The sequence below is a fragment of the Petaurus breviceps genome, unplaced genomic scaffold, assembly GCF_028583685.1.
Source record: "Petaurus breviceps papuanus isolate PSGF00001 unplaced genomic scaffold, PetGlider_PUasm1.0 174, whole genome shotgun sequence".
Taxonomy (NCBI): domain Eukaryota; kingdom Metazoa; phylum Chordata; class Mammalia; order Diprotodontia; family Petauridae; genus Petaurus; species Petaurus breviceps.
Window position 1 is genome coordinate 2,922,508 of NW_027185761.1, and position 15,557 is coordinate 2,938,064.

General features: G+C 39.8%; 1 protein-coding gene across 3 annotated transcripts in view; it reads right to left on the minus strand.

Annotated features, from left to right (window-relative positions):
- Positions 1-996: 996 nt before the first annotated feature.
- Positions 997-15,557, minus strand: part of GRB10 (growth factor receptor bound protein 10) — a 282,686-nt gene continuing 268,125 nt past the window's right edge. For all 3 annotated transcript variants that reach the window (XM_069083706.1, XM_069083708.1, XM_069083707.1), the window contains 6 exons: positions 13,733-13,810; positions 12,503-12,619; positions 11,514-11,580; positions 8,817-8,904; positions 6,642-6,735; positions 997-4,332 (listed from right to left, as the gene is read on the minus strand). In XM_069083706.1, the coding sequence (XP_068939807.1) occupies positions 4,186-4,332; positions 6,642-6,735; positions 8,817-8,904; positions 11,514-11,580; positions 12,503-12,619; positions 13,733-13,810 (591 nt within the window). In that variant the 3' untranslated portion in view covers positions 997-4,185. The remainder of the gene's footprint in view (positions 4,333-6,641; positions 6,736-8,816; positions 8,905-11,513; positions 11,581-12,502; positions 12,620-13,732; positions 13,811-15,557) is intronic.

Below are 15,557 nucleotides of genomic sequence, written 5' to 3' on the forward strand. Positions count from 1 at the left end.
GAAGAGAGTGATCAACAGTGTCACTAGCTGCAGAAAAAAAGGACTGAGAAAAGCTCACTAGATTTGGCAACTAAGAGATCACCAGAAAATTTGGAGAGAGAAGCTTCAGTGGAATCAAGTTGGAAGCCAAACTGTAAAACATTAAGAAGGAAGTGAGAGAAAAAGTGAAGGCACCTATTGTAGACTGGTCAAGGGTAGAAGAGATCTAGGACAACAGAAGGGAAACAAGGATCAAGGCAATGATCAAGATGGGGGAGATGTGGGCATGTCTGCAGACAGCAGGAAATTGAGTCTGCAGATACAAAATACCCCTCTGCTAAAAGACACAGAACTTGGCATTTCAGCAATGGCTAGATATATCTTTTTAATGGTGAGATGAATGGAACAGAACTTTTAAAACAAGCTCAAAAAATAAACACATGTATCAGTTGATTATCAGGACCCTTAGCTGTTTCTTTTCATCCCAAAATTCTTATTAACATTTCCACTAAAGCTTTGGGCTTAAAGAGGCAGCATGGAACAGGGGGACAGTATGCTGAGAAGAGAAGGCAATGTCAGTTTCCATTAACAAGAAATTGCAAATTAGCTCCATTAAACTACAGATCTAACAATTTTGGAAATTTTAAATTAAATCTACTTCTGGTACTTCGTATCCCATTTTAGAAACTGTAAATAAGTATCTTCTTAAAATATTTTAAGTGAATAACAAGACGTTACCCAGAAGAAGTAGCATAAATTATCTTATCAAATAAGATATATATATCAAATAATTTTTTGAAAAACAAAAGAGCTGGTCTCAAAGAGAAACAGGATCATGGGCTCTGGGGTTCCTTTTGTATGCACAGAAATATTAGAAAGGCCTCAGCACGTTGGGTGGTTCCCAAGGCAAATTCATGGGACCGTCCACTAGACTCACACAGAATGGTCAGGTGTGGATGGGTTGCTATTTGTGTCGTTGGAAGGAACACCCATATAAACGATGAGACCACGGGGCCATTACTGTATTGGAACAAGTTTAATACTTTAAGAACCTTTCAGTATTTTGCCTGATAATCAGAAAAAAAAAGTTTTAAACATAGAAACCAGATATTAACAGCAGTATAAAATGAATAGCATTGTATTAATGTTTATTTCTAATTACAAGAAACAGAGAATCAGTCCCTTATTTGTACAAAAATACCTGAAAGATAGATTACAATTAGGTTCACAAGCCCAAAAGCTATTTACAGTATGAAGCAAAGCATACTGAATAAAGGTTTTGTCTTTAACTTAATACCTTTTGCATTCCCTGAACTTTTCAACTTTATTCCATTTTACAGTTACTACATCTTGCATTGTGACAAATATAATTTACGATAAGCAAGTCTTGCCACTGGAAAGGTGCATTGATTGGTCAAACTGTCAGGTATTTATTTAGTGCAGAAAAGATAAGACAAAACATCTAAACTGAGGCACGTGTTTCTTCAAGGTTTAACAAAGAAAAGCTTTCTGTACTTTAACACCTAGTGTAACATAACTTAACCACTAACTCTATTACCAAAACTGTTTGGCATTTTCCTTCTCGACATATTCAAGATTGCTACATGAAGTATTCATTTAGAAAATAAAAATCACAGGCAAAGACAAAAAAAAAATTCAACAGGCTCCAAAACAACCCTGAGCGTCCCCTTTACATTCATGTCATTTAAATACAAAAATAAAAGTCAAATGTCCTTCAGTCCTTGGTTTGCTAAGCTGTAACCCAGCTGATTCTACTGGATTTGTTGGTTTGTTTGTTATGGGGTGGTACTCTCTCAGTGACCCAGCACAAAGGGAAGTGGAAAGTGATCTGTGAGCTGGTAGAGTAAGCCTGTGGCCACTCTGAGACTGGTTACTTTCTCAAACAGTTCACTTAGGCTGGAAAAGTACAAAAGACTAAGTCAACCATCTACATGCGTACAAAATTGTGATTCATAGTCAAACTTTTATTCATCTCCATTTAAATAAAATGCAAGTTTATAAATACAAAACACTGCAAATACTAGCTGTCTACTGGTGATGGGTGGGGTAGAGGGGGGAAATGCATTATTGGAACCAATCTATGTAAACAGAAAAGAAATCTTATAGCCAAAAAAACGAAAAAAGGTTTATTTCAATCCACCAAATAGAAAAGTTTATAATAGCTGTGTCTTCCCCCCAAAGTGAGGCTGAATCAGGCATGCAAAGTGAAGTTGGAAATATGAACAGTTAATAGCCAAATTTCTGATTGTTTGAAAAGAGTGGCTAAAAAAGAAAAAAAAAAGGCAGGAAAATGCAGTTCCATATTGCAGTTAAAAACACATTTTGCTAAAAAAAAATTCTCCATCTTCTAAGTAGACATTTCATGGAAAATACTAGAATGTGATCTGTAAACTAAAATACAGTGTTTCTATACCATCGACATAGTTATAGCTGATATGTATTACTTAAGCTTGTTACATTTTTGTCTTAAACTACTGTCAAAGCTATATATGATGACCAAAGAGCAGTATGAAATTTTTTTTTTCCTTCAGCAGAGAGGATTTTTAAAGCAACCCAGTGGCTAACATCGATCAGGGAGCCAGTCCGCATTCTCACTGCTATGTTAAAAGAAAACTATTTTGTTCACCACAGTAGTCTGAACACCCTTTCAAGTAAGCACTTTCCAATCTGTAGAGAAAAGGGGGAAATGGCTATTTTCACACCTGGTTTCTATGTTCAGAGTAAGAGGCAAGGACTGAGAGATGCGGGATGGAAAAATCGGAAAAGGCCGTAGCCAGCCTTCCTAGCTCATCAGAAAACAGGAAAACCAGAATTGTGTGATGACTAAATATTCAATTTAAACATTTACAAAGAAGAAATTCTGATCATAAGCCAGTAGTAAAGTAGACTCTGGATTGGCTTGCAGTCAGCTGGCTTGTGTGTGTGTGTGTGTGTGTGTGTGTGTGTGTGTGTGTGTGTGTTTCTTTCAGCAGGATGGAGGTTACAAGGTCAAAACCTCTTAAATGTCAGGTTGAGTCTGTGTCCATTTTGTTGTTTGTGTATGTTTCTCACCATGGAGACACTCAGGACACTCGCTGCAGTAAACAAAAAAGGAGCTATATTTCTTTTAAACTCCTTTAAATATAACCATGGCAGGGGGCTTGGGTGCATTCTGTAGCATTCTTTAGCCTTTCAATGGGCTGATGGTAGTAATATGGTGGTGTTTCTGAAAGAAACTGAAGACCACGGAAAACATCAAGTTAAGGGGGAAAAAAGGGGCTGATCATTTGTCCTAATAAGAAGATGACCAGCACTAGTGATTGTTCATAGAAACCAGCCTCTTTTGAAACCACAAGCATGGTCATTCAGTTGTGACTGTGTAACAGTGAATTTCCTAAAGAATAAAAACTATTTGACTGGGGGCAAAATATAACACATGTTAACAACAAAAGGTTCAAACATTTGTGCATAGAAATTGGATGACTAGACTGGGTCTCATGACTGGGTCCATTAATTATGCTACATGTATACCAGTCATTTCCCTAAAGATAAAAACCTCATAAATGATTTTCAAAGTCCACTGGGTGGTGGAGTTATAGTTTTAGAACTGAATTCACACTGCTTCAATCAGCTGAGAGCAGAACTGCCCTTGGCGAAATGCTGAGACCCAACACTTCAGGTCCTCTAATTCTGACAGGCGGAGACCTTTTAGCTCCTGCATGAATTGAAAAGCCATATCATGTCCTAATATAGGCTGTATACAATATCCAAAACAAAGTAGGAGTGCAAAAAAAAAGTGATCAATACAAAAAAAGTAAACACACCAGTTTTAATTGTCAAGATTATTCCAGGGCAAGAGTCCTTTTCCAATGATTTCTCTTCAGAACCTGTTCCTATTAAGTGGCCCAGTCAAGATGATCATTCCAGTTTAGTCTCAAATTTGCAAACAATTCTACATGCCTTCCTTTATTTGGCAAGGGGAGGAAGGTGTGCTGGGATACTCAGCAGCAGATCATTCTTAGGTGTTGGACAAACCAGGAGGATCTTGGTCTGTTGGCACCCACTGAATCCATCCTTTTGAGAGTCTCGAGTTGCAGAGTATAATTTTTAAACCAATTTACAGACCTGCTCATTCATTCCAGTGTTAACTTTCTCTTAGTTCTTCTTCTAGCAAATCCAGTCTTCAACCAAGAGCCAAATTCAAGGTCATAAGGCCACTCTGATACAGTGATGTTTGAGTTTGCAAGGCAAAACTCCTTTGTTTAGCTGGTAGAACTCAACAAGTTGGATCAGATCGGTGAATTTGGTATTTCCATCATCAAGGCTGAAGAACATTTGTCCCTCGTCCTCACACTATAGGAACAAAAATACTTTCAACATTAGATGGCACAACCCAAAAAGTCTACTGTAATTTTTTTTTAAAAGCCCACAATTATATGGTAAATTATTCTTTATTTCAGAAAATAGGACAAATGAACTGTATGGTAAAAGAGTAGGGGGAATTACAGTGAGGTAGAAAATTGAACTAAAACTCAAAGAGTATCGTCATGGCTTGGTCCACCAAGAGCCACAATGAGGATTCCAAGGAAGGACAAAGAGACAGATTCTACCACTTCTTTAAGATCACACACTGAGCCAACAGTGGAATAGGAACTGGGATCTTGGGAGGACATGCAGCCTCTAGGGCTAAGATCCTACTTTTGATTATTTGGACAAGTGCCCACAAAAGCTTCCTCTTCTCAACAGCACAGCGATTTCCCCCTTGACTTAAAAACTCTTGATTTCAGCTTGCCTTCTCTTAGTTCCCAGGGAGTGGTTGTCTCCCTGCCTCCCCCTTTATTCAAGGAAGCACAGCACAGCATATAGTGCAAAGAAGTCCTGAATTTGGAGTTAGAATGCTATCTCTGCTACTTCCTCCAGCAAATCACTTTAACTTTCTTTGGCCTCAGTTTCCTGATTTGTAAAATGAAAAAATTGAACTAGATAACCATAATGCTTCTACGATCCAGATGAAAAATGGAGAATTGCAACAGAGCATGGGGCAGCTGCCGCCGTTGCACAAATGTTCAAGCCTTGTGTATTTAAACACAGAACCACTCCTTAATTCTACGAGCACAGCTGTGACCAGAAGCACCTTTCACAGACTCGAAGCACAGGCTACAATCTTTTCCCCCCTCAGTGACCTCTAGTAATGACTCACACCTCTGTAATTTCCAAAGTTGATATTACAAAGCACACCCAAGGGCTAATAAAGAAAACCTGTCAGGAATCTCTCTGCTTTCCAAAGCTGGAGGACCTACATGCATCAACTCAGAGATCACAAGTGACATGACATGTGGCCTACCAGTGTCACTGACTGTACCATTATTACATGCATACCAGAAATAAAGCATTTCTACTCTTGACTTTCTGTCAATCTAATGACACCATATGATAAGTCATATTTCCATGGTGGCTTTAAGGTTTACTAAAGTGTTTTTTTCTAGAGTGGATATATAGTACTAATACCATTAAGACACCCATTCTGCAGGTGAGAAAACTGATAGAAGTGACTTAGCCAGTAGTAATTACACAGTAGTAATTAATTAGTATGCTAATCACTCTGTCTGGATCTAGCAATATCATATAATCAGACACAAATCCTTTGGGCCTACAGAATGGAAAATTATTTTATCACGTGGCATAAGAATTGCTTTGTTTTGTTTTCTGACTTGATGTGGAAGTGAGTATAGGGAAGTTAAGTCCTATGCAAATCAAGATTTTCATAACTGGGCAAAATAAGTCTCTAATAATTTCCTTTATTTCTTCCTCATTTGTGATGAATTCTCCTTTTTCACTTTTGTTACTAATAGCTTTTTTTTTCATTAAAAAAATCAAATTAGTTTATTTTATTTTTTCTAAAAACGGCTTATTTTTCTTTATTTTTTTTCTGCTTTCCATTTTGTTAATCTCTTCCAGATTTTTCTAGAAAAAGTACTATGAAGTCTCTATGCTATCTCAAAAGGAAGTTCTAGTTACTATGCTATGAATTTACCCTAGAACTAACTTGATTTTCAGATTGAAAGACAGTGCTTGCTCAATAAAACCTGATCAAAGGGGCAGGACTTGGCCTGATCAACTAGTATTCCTTTGCTAACAAGAGAGCCTTTCCACCCAGATTTCAACAAGTGACAAACAGTATACTCCTCACTGAAAAACTCCTGTCTCCACCCAATCCCTTCTACCACAGCTGCAGACACCACTCTCCACTGCCTGGATCCTTTCACAACTTTCCCTAGCAGAGAGGCAGTCTTCATTCTATCCCCAACATTCAGAACCCTGGTCCCTTTTGGAGCTCAAAGATTCAAGGCCTAAGATTCATTCCAGCTCTAACATTCTAATATTCTTGTTGTGTGTGCTGTCAAGGAAGACAACAACTTTTTCTATTATGACTGGTGGGTAAGAGGAAGAGGTGAGTGAGGAGGGCAATGGAGAGGCCTCGAATTCTCAATACAGTTCTTTTGTTGAGTGAGGAGGCAGAGGTGAAACGTCGATACAGGTCATGGTACTTTTCTAGTTTGAAGTTTTAAAATTATGTTGAAAACTAAAGATAAAAAACCTGGTCAAATTAAAATACAGAAAGCAAAAGATTATAAAAAACACTGGAAAACATCTATACTTACAGGTAAAATCTGGAAATTTTTGATTTTCTGGTGATGGCACAGTGTGAGTACAAATGCCTTTGGATTGCTCTGGCTGTCACGAAGGAGGAAGAGCCTGAGGAAAGTACAAGAATGAGTTTATAGCTGAAAGAAAAACAGTAAAAATCATTCGTTGTAAATCATAACAGAATTCTGGTCTTGGGAGTCAGAAAACCCTAGGTTCAAATTCTGTCTCTGACCCTTATTAACTGTGTGACTTTGAGTAATAATAATCATGTATACAGTGGCTTTAAGATTTACAAAGTGCTTTATACAAATATTATCTCATTTTATCTTTATAAGAATCCTGGGAGGTAGATGCTATTATTATCCATATTTTACAGTAGAGAAAACCAAGGCAGAAGTTAAATGGCTCATTGAGGGACATACAGCTAGATAATATCTGGGGTCAAATTTGAACTCAGGTCTTCCTGACTCCAGCTCTGGTACTTGGAGTTAAAGTAAGCTCTTACGCCTTTCTGAGAGCTGGTTCTTTGACAACCAAAGGGAAAACTCTTTCCTAACTTGATGTCTGGGGCCTAGAGATCAGTTCTCTATCTACTCCCTGAACCCACTTAGAAGCCAAAGTTAGAAGGCAGGAAAAAATAAACCAAACCCAAAACAAAAAAAAAACTCAACTTACACTATTGTGATGAGCTATCCATACTCTGGCCCCCATAAGATACTAACTTTGAGAAAGTTAGCTTAGTTGTCTAGACTCTAGACCTTAATAAAAGGATTTGTTCTGTACAACTGGACTCAGTCAAAAGGCTGTCACACCTAAGGACCTAGAAGGCCAGAGTAAAGCTAACATGAGTTATCTGCCTCAGTAGCACTGTGTTCTCATCTACTATGTGTGTCTCAATTTTTCTTATAGTTGATGTCACAGCTTATATTAGGACTGGTGATTCTGAGGTTCAATTTTAATGAGAATTCTAAGAAAGGTCCTTGTATGAAACACGTGAAAAAGGCCTACTGTAAAGCCCTCAGACATTGATGAAAACATCCAATGGGAGCGAGAATTATGTGAAGCTGTTTTTCCCCCAATCAATCAATCAATCAATCAATCAAGATATTTCAGAAACTTTACACAAACACTTGAAGGATCCGAGTTTTCATCAGCATGGTGATCATTCGTTGTTTGTCCTCTGTTCTTGAGGAGGACCGTGACACCAGGAAGGTGATGCCACGACTTGCAAGTGAATTAGATTTAAGTGAAGGAGGACTGTGCAAAGTCACCAGCCTCACTTTCTCCTCTGGAGTCATCTGGGTACAATGGCAAGATATAGATCAGAACGACTGGAGATGGCCTCCATCAGCAATGAGAACTCTATATGAACACTCCATTGCACCCATATTGACTCCAATCCCTCTATGACTTAGTAGATAATTCCTTGAGAGATGCCTGAGGCCCAGAATGTAAGTAACTCACTCACCTATAGTCACATAACCATCAAGTGTTAAGAGAAAGGAGTTAAACCCTGGTTTTCTTCATTTCAAAGTCCAGCATTCTATCCATCATGCTACATCGCCTCTTTAGAGACTACAGTACAAAAACCTTACGCTAAAATCTGCACAGAAAGAAAAACAAATTCAACTTTCTACCCAATCATTGACTGAGTAGGGTAGATGTAGCCAAATCATCAGGGTGGACGGATGGTCCAGAACAACTCATCACAGTGAAATAAAATCAGAATGAGAGGGAATTTCTTTTCTAGGGACTACAAACCACAGAATGCCTGAACATAAGCAGTCAGTATTGTGTCTAACCCAAACTATCCAGTCCAATGATTTAGTCTGTTTCTGCCTACCAGCTACATGGCACAGTAGATAGAGCACTAGGCCTGGAATCAGGAAGACCTGAATTCAAATCTGGCCTCAGACACTTGGTTGTACTGTGTGACCTTGGGCAAGTCACTTAACCTCTGTTTGCCTCAGTTTCTTTTCTGTAAAATGGGCATAATAATAGCACCTTCCTACCACAGTTGTTTCGAGGATCAAATGAGATAATATTTGCAAAGTGTTTAGTACAGTGCCTACCACATAGTAGGTGCTGTATAAATGTTAGCTATTATTATCACTACTGTTCCATTTGCTATGGGTCACAATAATTTGTTTCAGAATTTCTATTGGCATTCAATTGAATTGTTTTCTTACCCATCCACAAGCCCCTGCTGTTTAATAATCCTATGGGATTCTTCCCGAGAGATCCTTCCATGAAACCAGTTTTGTGTCCTATGGATCACTGTTTGCGAGAAGGAGAAAGTATGAGTTATGGTTTTTGTTTATGTTGTACAGTCTATTAACATACTTGATGAAACTATAGTACAGCTTGATATGTCTGAAGTGGCATCTGCCATTTTACCACCATTCCCATAAACCATCCCACTTCCCAACTTCATGTGATCACAGGATCATAGATTAAGAGCTGGAAGGGTCTTTAAAGACCATTTAGACCAGAGATGGAGTACAACTGAACCAGATTAAAATGCAATTGGAAAATGTTTAACAAAATAAATAAAAATACAACATAGATGATGCTAATTTGTGGTTTTCTAAGTTAATGTAGGGATCTATTTCTATTTAAGTTTGTCCCTACTGATTTAGACTAATACCCTTATTTTAGAGATGAAGATGGGTAAGGGACTTCCAGCTGGAAATTTCTAATATGCAATTGGTAATGTGGGACTACAGATCATGAGAAATTTACAAACTGACCAGGAAAAGAAAACACATGTATACAATTATGGCTAGTTCCCAAATAGTGTGAACAATGAATTCCACACATTATTAGAATTTGTACTGCATATTTCTACTGGAACCAATGACCATGTTTTATATAATTACAAATTTCAAATGGTGCAAATTCAACTATAAGGGATTCATTGTTTGCATTAATCTATGCCTATCTCCGAGTATCATATATACTGGGGATGAAGGAGGAGATCCAGTGATGACAGTAAGCATGTGATAAACAGCTTATGGTTGGTATATAAAAATGCAGCATATGGGAATAAGAATAATAAGACTGGAAAGGTGGTTTTAATTGGATCATTGAGGTCTTTAACAACCAGAATTAAGCTGCTGTTATTTGATACTTTGGCAACAGGGAGCCATGGAAGGTTTTTAAGCAGTGTGAGTGACATAGTTAGATCTGTGCCTTGGGAAGATTATTTTAGAGGCTACATGAAACATGGATTGGTGAGGAGAGAGACTGGATACGTGAAGAGCAAGTAATGAATACCTCAAGCATAAAACAGACCTTATTAACCTTCTCCCCCAAGCCCTCTCCTCTTCCTAACATCTACTTTAAAAAAACCAACCAGAAAACCCACTTCCACTGAGTATACTGCCATCCTTCTGGTCACCATGGTTTTCAATCTCGGGAGTCATACCCATATCCCTCCTTCACACTCCATAGCCAAATCTTGTACCAAGTCTTGTGGATTCTACTTTCACAACATTTTCTACTTCCATTCCCTTCTCCCTGCCCCCACTGGCTCCTACCCATATGACCACTGCCCTTCTTTAGACCCTCATCATCTCTCTGGGTGTCCCTCCCCTCCCCAATTAGTGCTCCACACAGGTGCCAAAGGGATATTCCAAAAGTGAGAGTCTGACCCTGTCACCTCCCAGTTTGAGAAGTTCTGATGGCTCCCACTTGGCATGCAAAGCTCTTCACAGTCTGGGTCCTGCCTACCTTCTGCCAAGCTCATTGTATACCACTCCTCTCCTCAGGAATAGTGGTAGACCTTTTTCAGGTACTCAAAACCTAGTCAAATTATGTGTATTTGTTACAAAAGTTTTCTTGTTCTTTTTTTCCTTTTCAATATGGCAGGAGAGGGAGGAAAACAGATTTTTGTTAAATTTAAGGAAAAAAAAAAGATTTTAGAGGGGCTTGATCAAATAGGTTCCTTAATATGCCCCTAAATGACATTTCATTACCCATCTCCATGGCTTTGCAGAGGCTGTCACCCATGCATGGATGCGCTGGTATCTTGCAGAATCCTTGGCTTCCTTAATTGTTCACCTCAAACAACAACCCTTATAACAAAGTTTAGTCTGATCCCTGCAGTTACTGGTGCCTTCACTCCACCACAAGAAAGCTGTGTATTTTACTTTATACATACTCTGAATTTATTTGCTTTTATTCCTGTTATTTCTACCCTGATCCTATAAACTGCAGAAAAAGTAGCAGTCTGAAGCAATCAGCGTAAAGGGACTATTTCATATGTCTCTGTACTCCTTCATCACCTAGCCCAATGCCCAGCACATACAAATGGACAAGGATTTACCAAGTGCCTTTTGTTCCAGGCACTGAGGATACAGACACAAAAATACTTCCTCCCTTCAGAGGTCTTACATTCTAGCAGGGGAGATGACTTGTACACACATGAACACAGACAGAAAAAATTTTTGGTAGGGGGAGGTGGCATGGAAATAGCAGGTGTGGGAAAGCAATTGTTCTTGAAGTAACTATTCTATTTCAAAACAGGGTGGTCCAACAGGGAAGAGGTAGGTGTTTAGCAGAACTTGATAAATTATTTAAAAATGAGTGAAATTAATTCCTATAGTCCAACTCCTGGAGTGTAAGATGGGCTAGTGTGGTAGCACCATGGGATTTTAGTCCTGGAAAGGACCCTGGAGGACTCTCATTTTAGAGATGAGGAAAACTGAGGCCCCAAGAAGTATCATGACTGACTTGCCTATGGTCACCCAAGGTAGTGAGCAGCAGAGCCCCAACTTCTATGATGCTAAATCTAGTGTTCTTCCAACAAATCCAATAGCCTTTGTGGATAGCACTTTTCCAAATGAGTAGATAAGTCAGTCACCTATTTGACATCTCAAATTTACCTGTGCTTAGCGTAGAAGGGTGGAGGGGACTTTGGCTACCTAAGACATTCATCCTTGTGCTTCGTTTCTGCAAAAGAAACCAAATTCCCTCAATTAACACTTAAGACCAAATGGTTGAATCATGACATGTAACCCTGATACAACCCAACCAGGGGTGCAGGAAAACATGGAAAAAGGGAAATGCTTCAGAATATGCAGATTTTCAAGAGGTGATTAGATGGGTACACAACCCCTAGCGATGACCCTTAACCTTCTGTAACTGAAAGGAAACAAGGGTCTTATCTGGTCTGAGCTGGACGAAAGACCTGCGGTGACACTTTCATGGTAAGCCTATTTCCAACTCTGTCAACGTGGATATAAAGAGGCTCTCCTTGTGTGTCAGAGAGAATGCCCTCGCTGGTAAAGTCTGGTATGGACCAATGACCATTAGTAGAAGAGTATGAAGATGAGGTACTCTACCAGCTGTTCATATCACAAAAACAAAAACTGCCCGACTCACATCACACCCAGAAATAACTGGCTGTGTAACCTTGAGCAAGTTACTTAACCCCAATTGCTTAAAAAAAAACAAAAACTGCCCGACTCGTTCTAGGTGTTCTTCCTCTTGTATAATCTAGTGTCAGATCGAGTGGGAGAAAGCTGTGAGTGACAGCACTGGCTTTTTTCCCCTTCTATTAACAATGTGGTTAATTTGACATATCTGTCTGCAAAAATGGATTTGCAAATTGTCAAAAAGAATCTGTTGTGTCTGCTACCCCCTTCAGCCTTCTTCTAGATACCCCAAGGCAGAGATGAGCTAGTTGTGAATGGGAGAGACAAGCTCCAATACGGAAATTCTCTTCTTGAAGACCTGAACTCTTAATATGTAGATATGAATACTCAACATAAGAAGCAATCTACACTGGCCATAGAGACACCCACAGAGTGGTGTGTTAGGTTCAAGCTCACAAAAAGGACGTAGTAAAGAGGAGAGGGACAGATTATGTTACCCTCCAAGCATGGCCCTCTTCCAAGGCTGCACTCTGAGCTTCAGCGGGGTTCTCAATCACTCTTCCTGTTTGACCAGAAAAGTCCATTGCTACGAGGGAGTTCTCAGACACACTGCGCTGGAAGAGAATGTCAGCCTGTTTTAAAACTTGCAGCAGCATACAGAGGGTACTAAATAAGTATCATAAAAATAGAAAAAAACCTGCTTCCATCCCCCATCTTCAACAAATTTTTAGATTATGGTAAACGAAAAATCCTTATTTCCTTAAGGGAGAAAGTTTCCCATCTTTGTTTCAAGAGATTTCCTGTCTAAGCTGTTTGACAGTTTGACACTGGGGCAAGTTCACTTTGCTACCGTAGGCCTCAATGTCCTCATGTACAGAATAAAGGCCCTCAAGGTCTGTCATGCTTTTCCAACTTGTGGAAGAGGCCTCATGGTCAAGTTCAGGGTTTTTTCCCCTTTAGGTGAGTGCTCTTTCTATTATTAGAGAAATGAATCAGGATTAGGAGCTTTTCTGGGGAAAAGGGCTCATGGAAGCTGAGATCAATTGAGGCAGAGAGACAATCTGCCCCAGGAAGCAGGCCTGTCTCCCTGTCTTGGTACGTTGGGCTTCCCTGCTCTTTATTTTCTCCTCAGAAAGCATCATTGTAACGTGACAGGCACTTAACCCGCATTTTCCAACAACATGTATTAAATGCTGGAAAGAATCCAGTTTTCAGTCACAATAGTGAAGCAGAAAAAAATCACTAAACTTAAGTCAGAGGAAACTGAGACTCAAACCTTGCCCTGCAGTAGCAGTCTAGCAGTCCAACCACTGTTATGCCACTTACTTCTCAGTTTCAATTTTCTCATTGGTAAAATGGGCACGATGTACTGCTGACCTCATGATGCTGTTCTGGCATGTATCTCAAACACTCTTCGAACCTTAAGATCAGCTAGTATTATCATCACTTAAACTATTCAGGAAAACTGATCATTCATAGTCATATTTCATAAGTTATGTGGTTGGAGGGGTGGGGCATGGGAAAGGAGGAGTCCTAAAAACATGCAACACAGTAGAAAAATCAAGATGGAAAAGGAACGTAAAGAGAAAACAAATTGTGATGAAAAGGGACTGCTACAGCTAGCCTTTTCTGTTCTGTGTGATCTGATCTGACAAATCTGTAATAAGCCAGAATTCCCCATGCCACCCCCCCCACACACAAAGTAAAGAAGTTACCCCAATACTTACCACTGGGGTTGAGAAGTGGGAGAGCCAGGCTTTCCTCTGCTGTGGAATTCTGTAATTCTGATAAAGGAGCATGCCATACTAGAAAGAAGAGAACAAGGTCAGTGACAAGAGATTTTTTTTCAAAGCAAAAGTCATCATACAGTTGAATTTCATTATAACGAACAACAAATAGAACAAAGAACAGTTCCAAATAGCTAAAAGGCTTCGTAGCATAGAGGGTGGCTCCAGTGCGAAGGTCATTGGCTTTGAAGTCAGAGGGTCTAGATTCACCTTTAACTTCTTACACTTACTACCTGTGTAACCATGGGCAAGTCATTTAACCTTAATGACATTAAGTTGTTGACAAAAAGTTTGATGTCAAGAAAAACTTTCTAAAAATTAGAGCTATTGAAAATGGAGGCTGGGCTTCCTTGGGAGGTAGGAGAAGTTTCCCCCTCATTGCAGGTCTTGAAGGAAAGGCAGGATGATCACTTGTTTGGTACATTGTGGTAGAGGGCATTCTTTTGGGTGTGTGGTTTGAAATACATGGCCATGAAGTCTGTGACTCTCAGGATTAGTGAGGTCAGAGGACACTATACTCTACAATAGAACCCACAAGTGGTCCTCCAACTTTGGTCAAAGACTTGTGGTGAGGGGAAGGCCAGCCCTAAACATTAGTTAGATTTTTCCATATTTCAAGTCTAAATCTGTCTCACGGAAAACTACTCCACTCCTAGTTCTGTCCTCTTGAGAGAAACAGAACAGGTCTAGTCTCTCTTTCACAAGATATTCCTTTAGATACTTGGAGACAGCCATCATGGTGCCCCTGAGTATTCTCCAGATTACTCACTCCTTTGGCTGAACTTCAAGTGAAATGAGTTTCTTCATCATCCTGGTTGTCCTCTTTCTAGATGTTTACAAGATTATCAATGTCTTTCTTAAAATGTGGCATCTAGAATTTACTACAATATTCGGGATATGGTCAGACCAAGGAAAAGACTATTCATTACGGCTCTCTAGTTCTAAATATCGTAATGCCTCTCCAAGTATTTCAAATTTCATTAACTTTGTTAGCATGTCATGAGGCTCCTCACTCCCTTTGTCCTGTGGGGAAAGCACACTGTATCCAGGCCCAGGACAGCCGGCTCACCACCAATAGCTGGATCCTTGGATTCCCTTTCTGACACTGCCCGAAGCCTCAACCCCCATCATCAGCCTTGCTTCTGGATCTTGCCATCAACCTCAGGGCAAAGATCCCATGTCAACATGGGGCAGAGTGATCAGGTGGGAGTGTCTGAAGGTCATATACTCACTGCTGCCCATGGTTAGAAGCTGCCATGCTCCCCTTTGACATCCAACACCTAGATGGAATTAGGGGACCCTACAAAACCAAAGTCTGGGGCTCACCTGGTCTCCCTCTGGTGCATGAACTTTCAAGTGAAAAAATTCCCTATGAGGGGTACCAAGGAGTTATGCAGATCTGTTCATTCATCAGTCAGGTCATGAGTCTGGGCACTCTGGCCCCTGATGTTTCTTTGAACAAGACAGGCACCCTGACTCTGACACATAGGTCCCCTCACTCCCATTGTCTCCTGGGGAAAGCACAGACCTGGAGAAATGCCCAAAGCATCTTATTTGGAAAACATTCTTCTCTTGCCCTGGAGGGAACCAATGGTTTCTCCCTCACCACAATGCGCGTAACAGGTTCCTCACCACTACTACTAACTCATATTGAGCTTACAGTTCATTAGCACTGCTAGATTTTTTTTAGAACTATTTGGTTATGCCTCTACCATCCCATCCTTGTGAAGCTGATGTTTTGATCCCAACAGAAGATTATTATTCC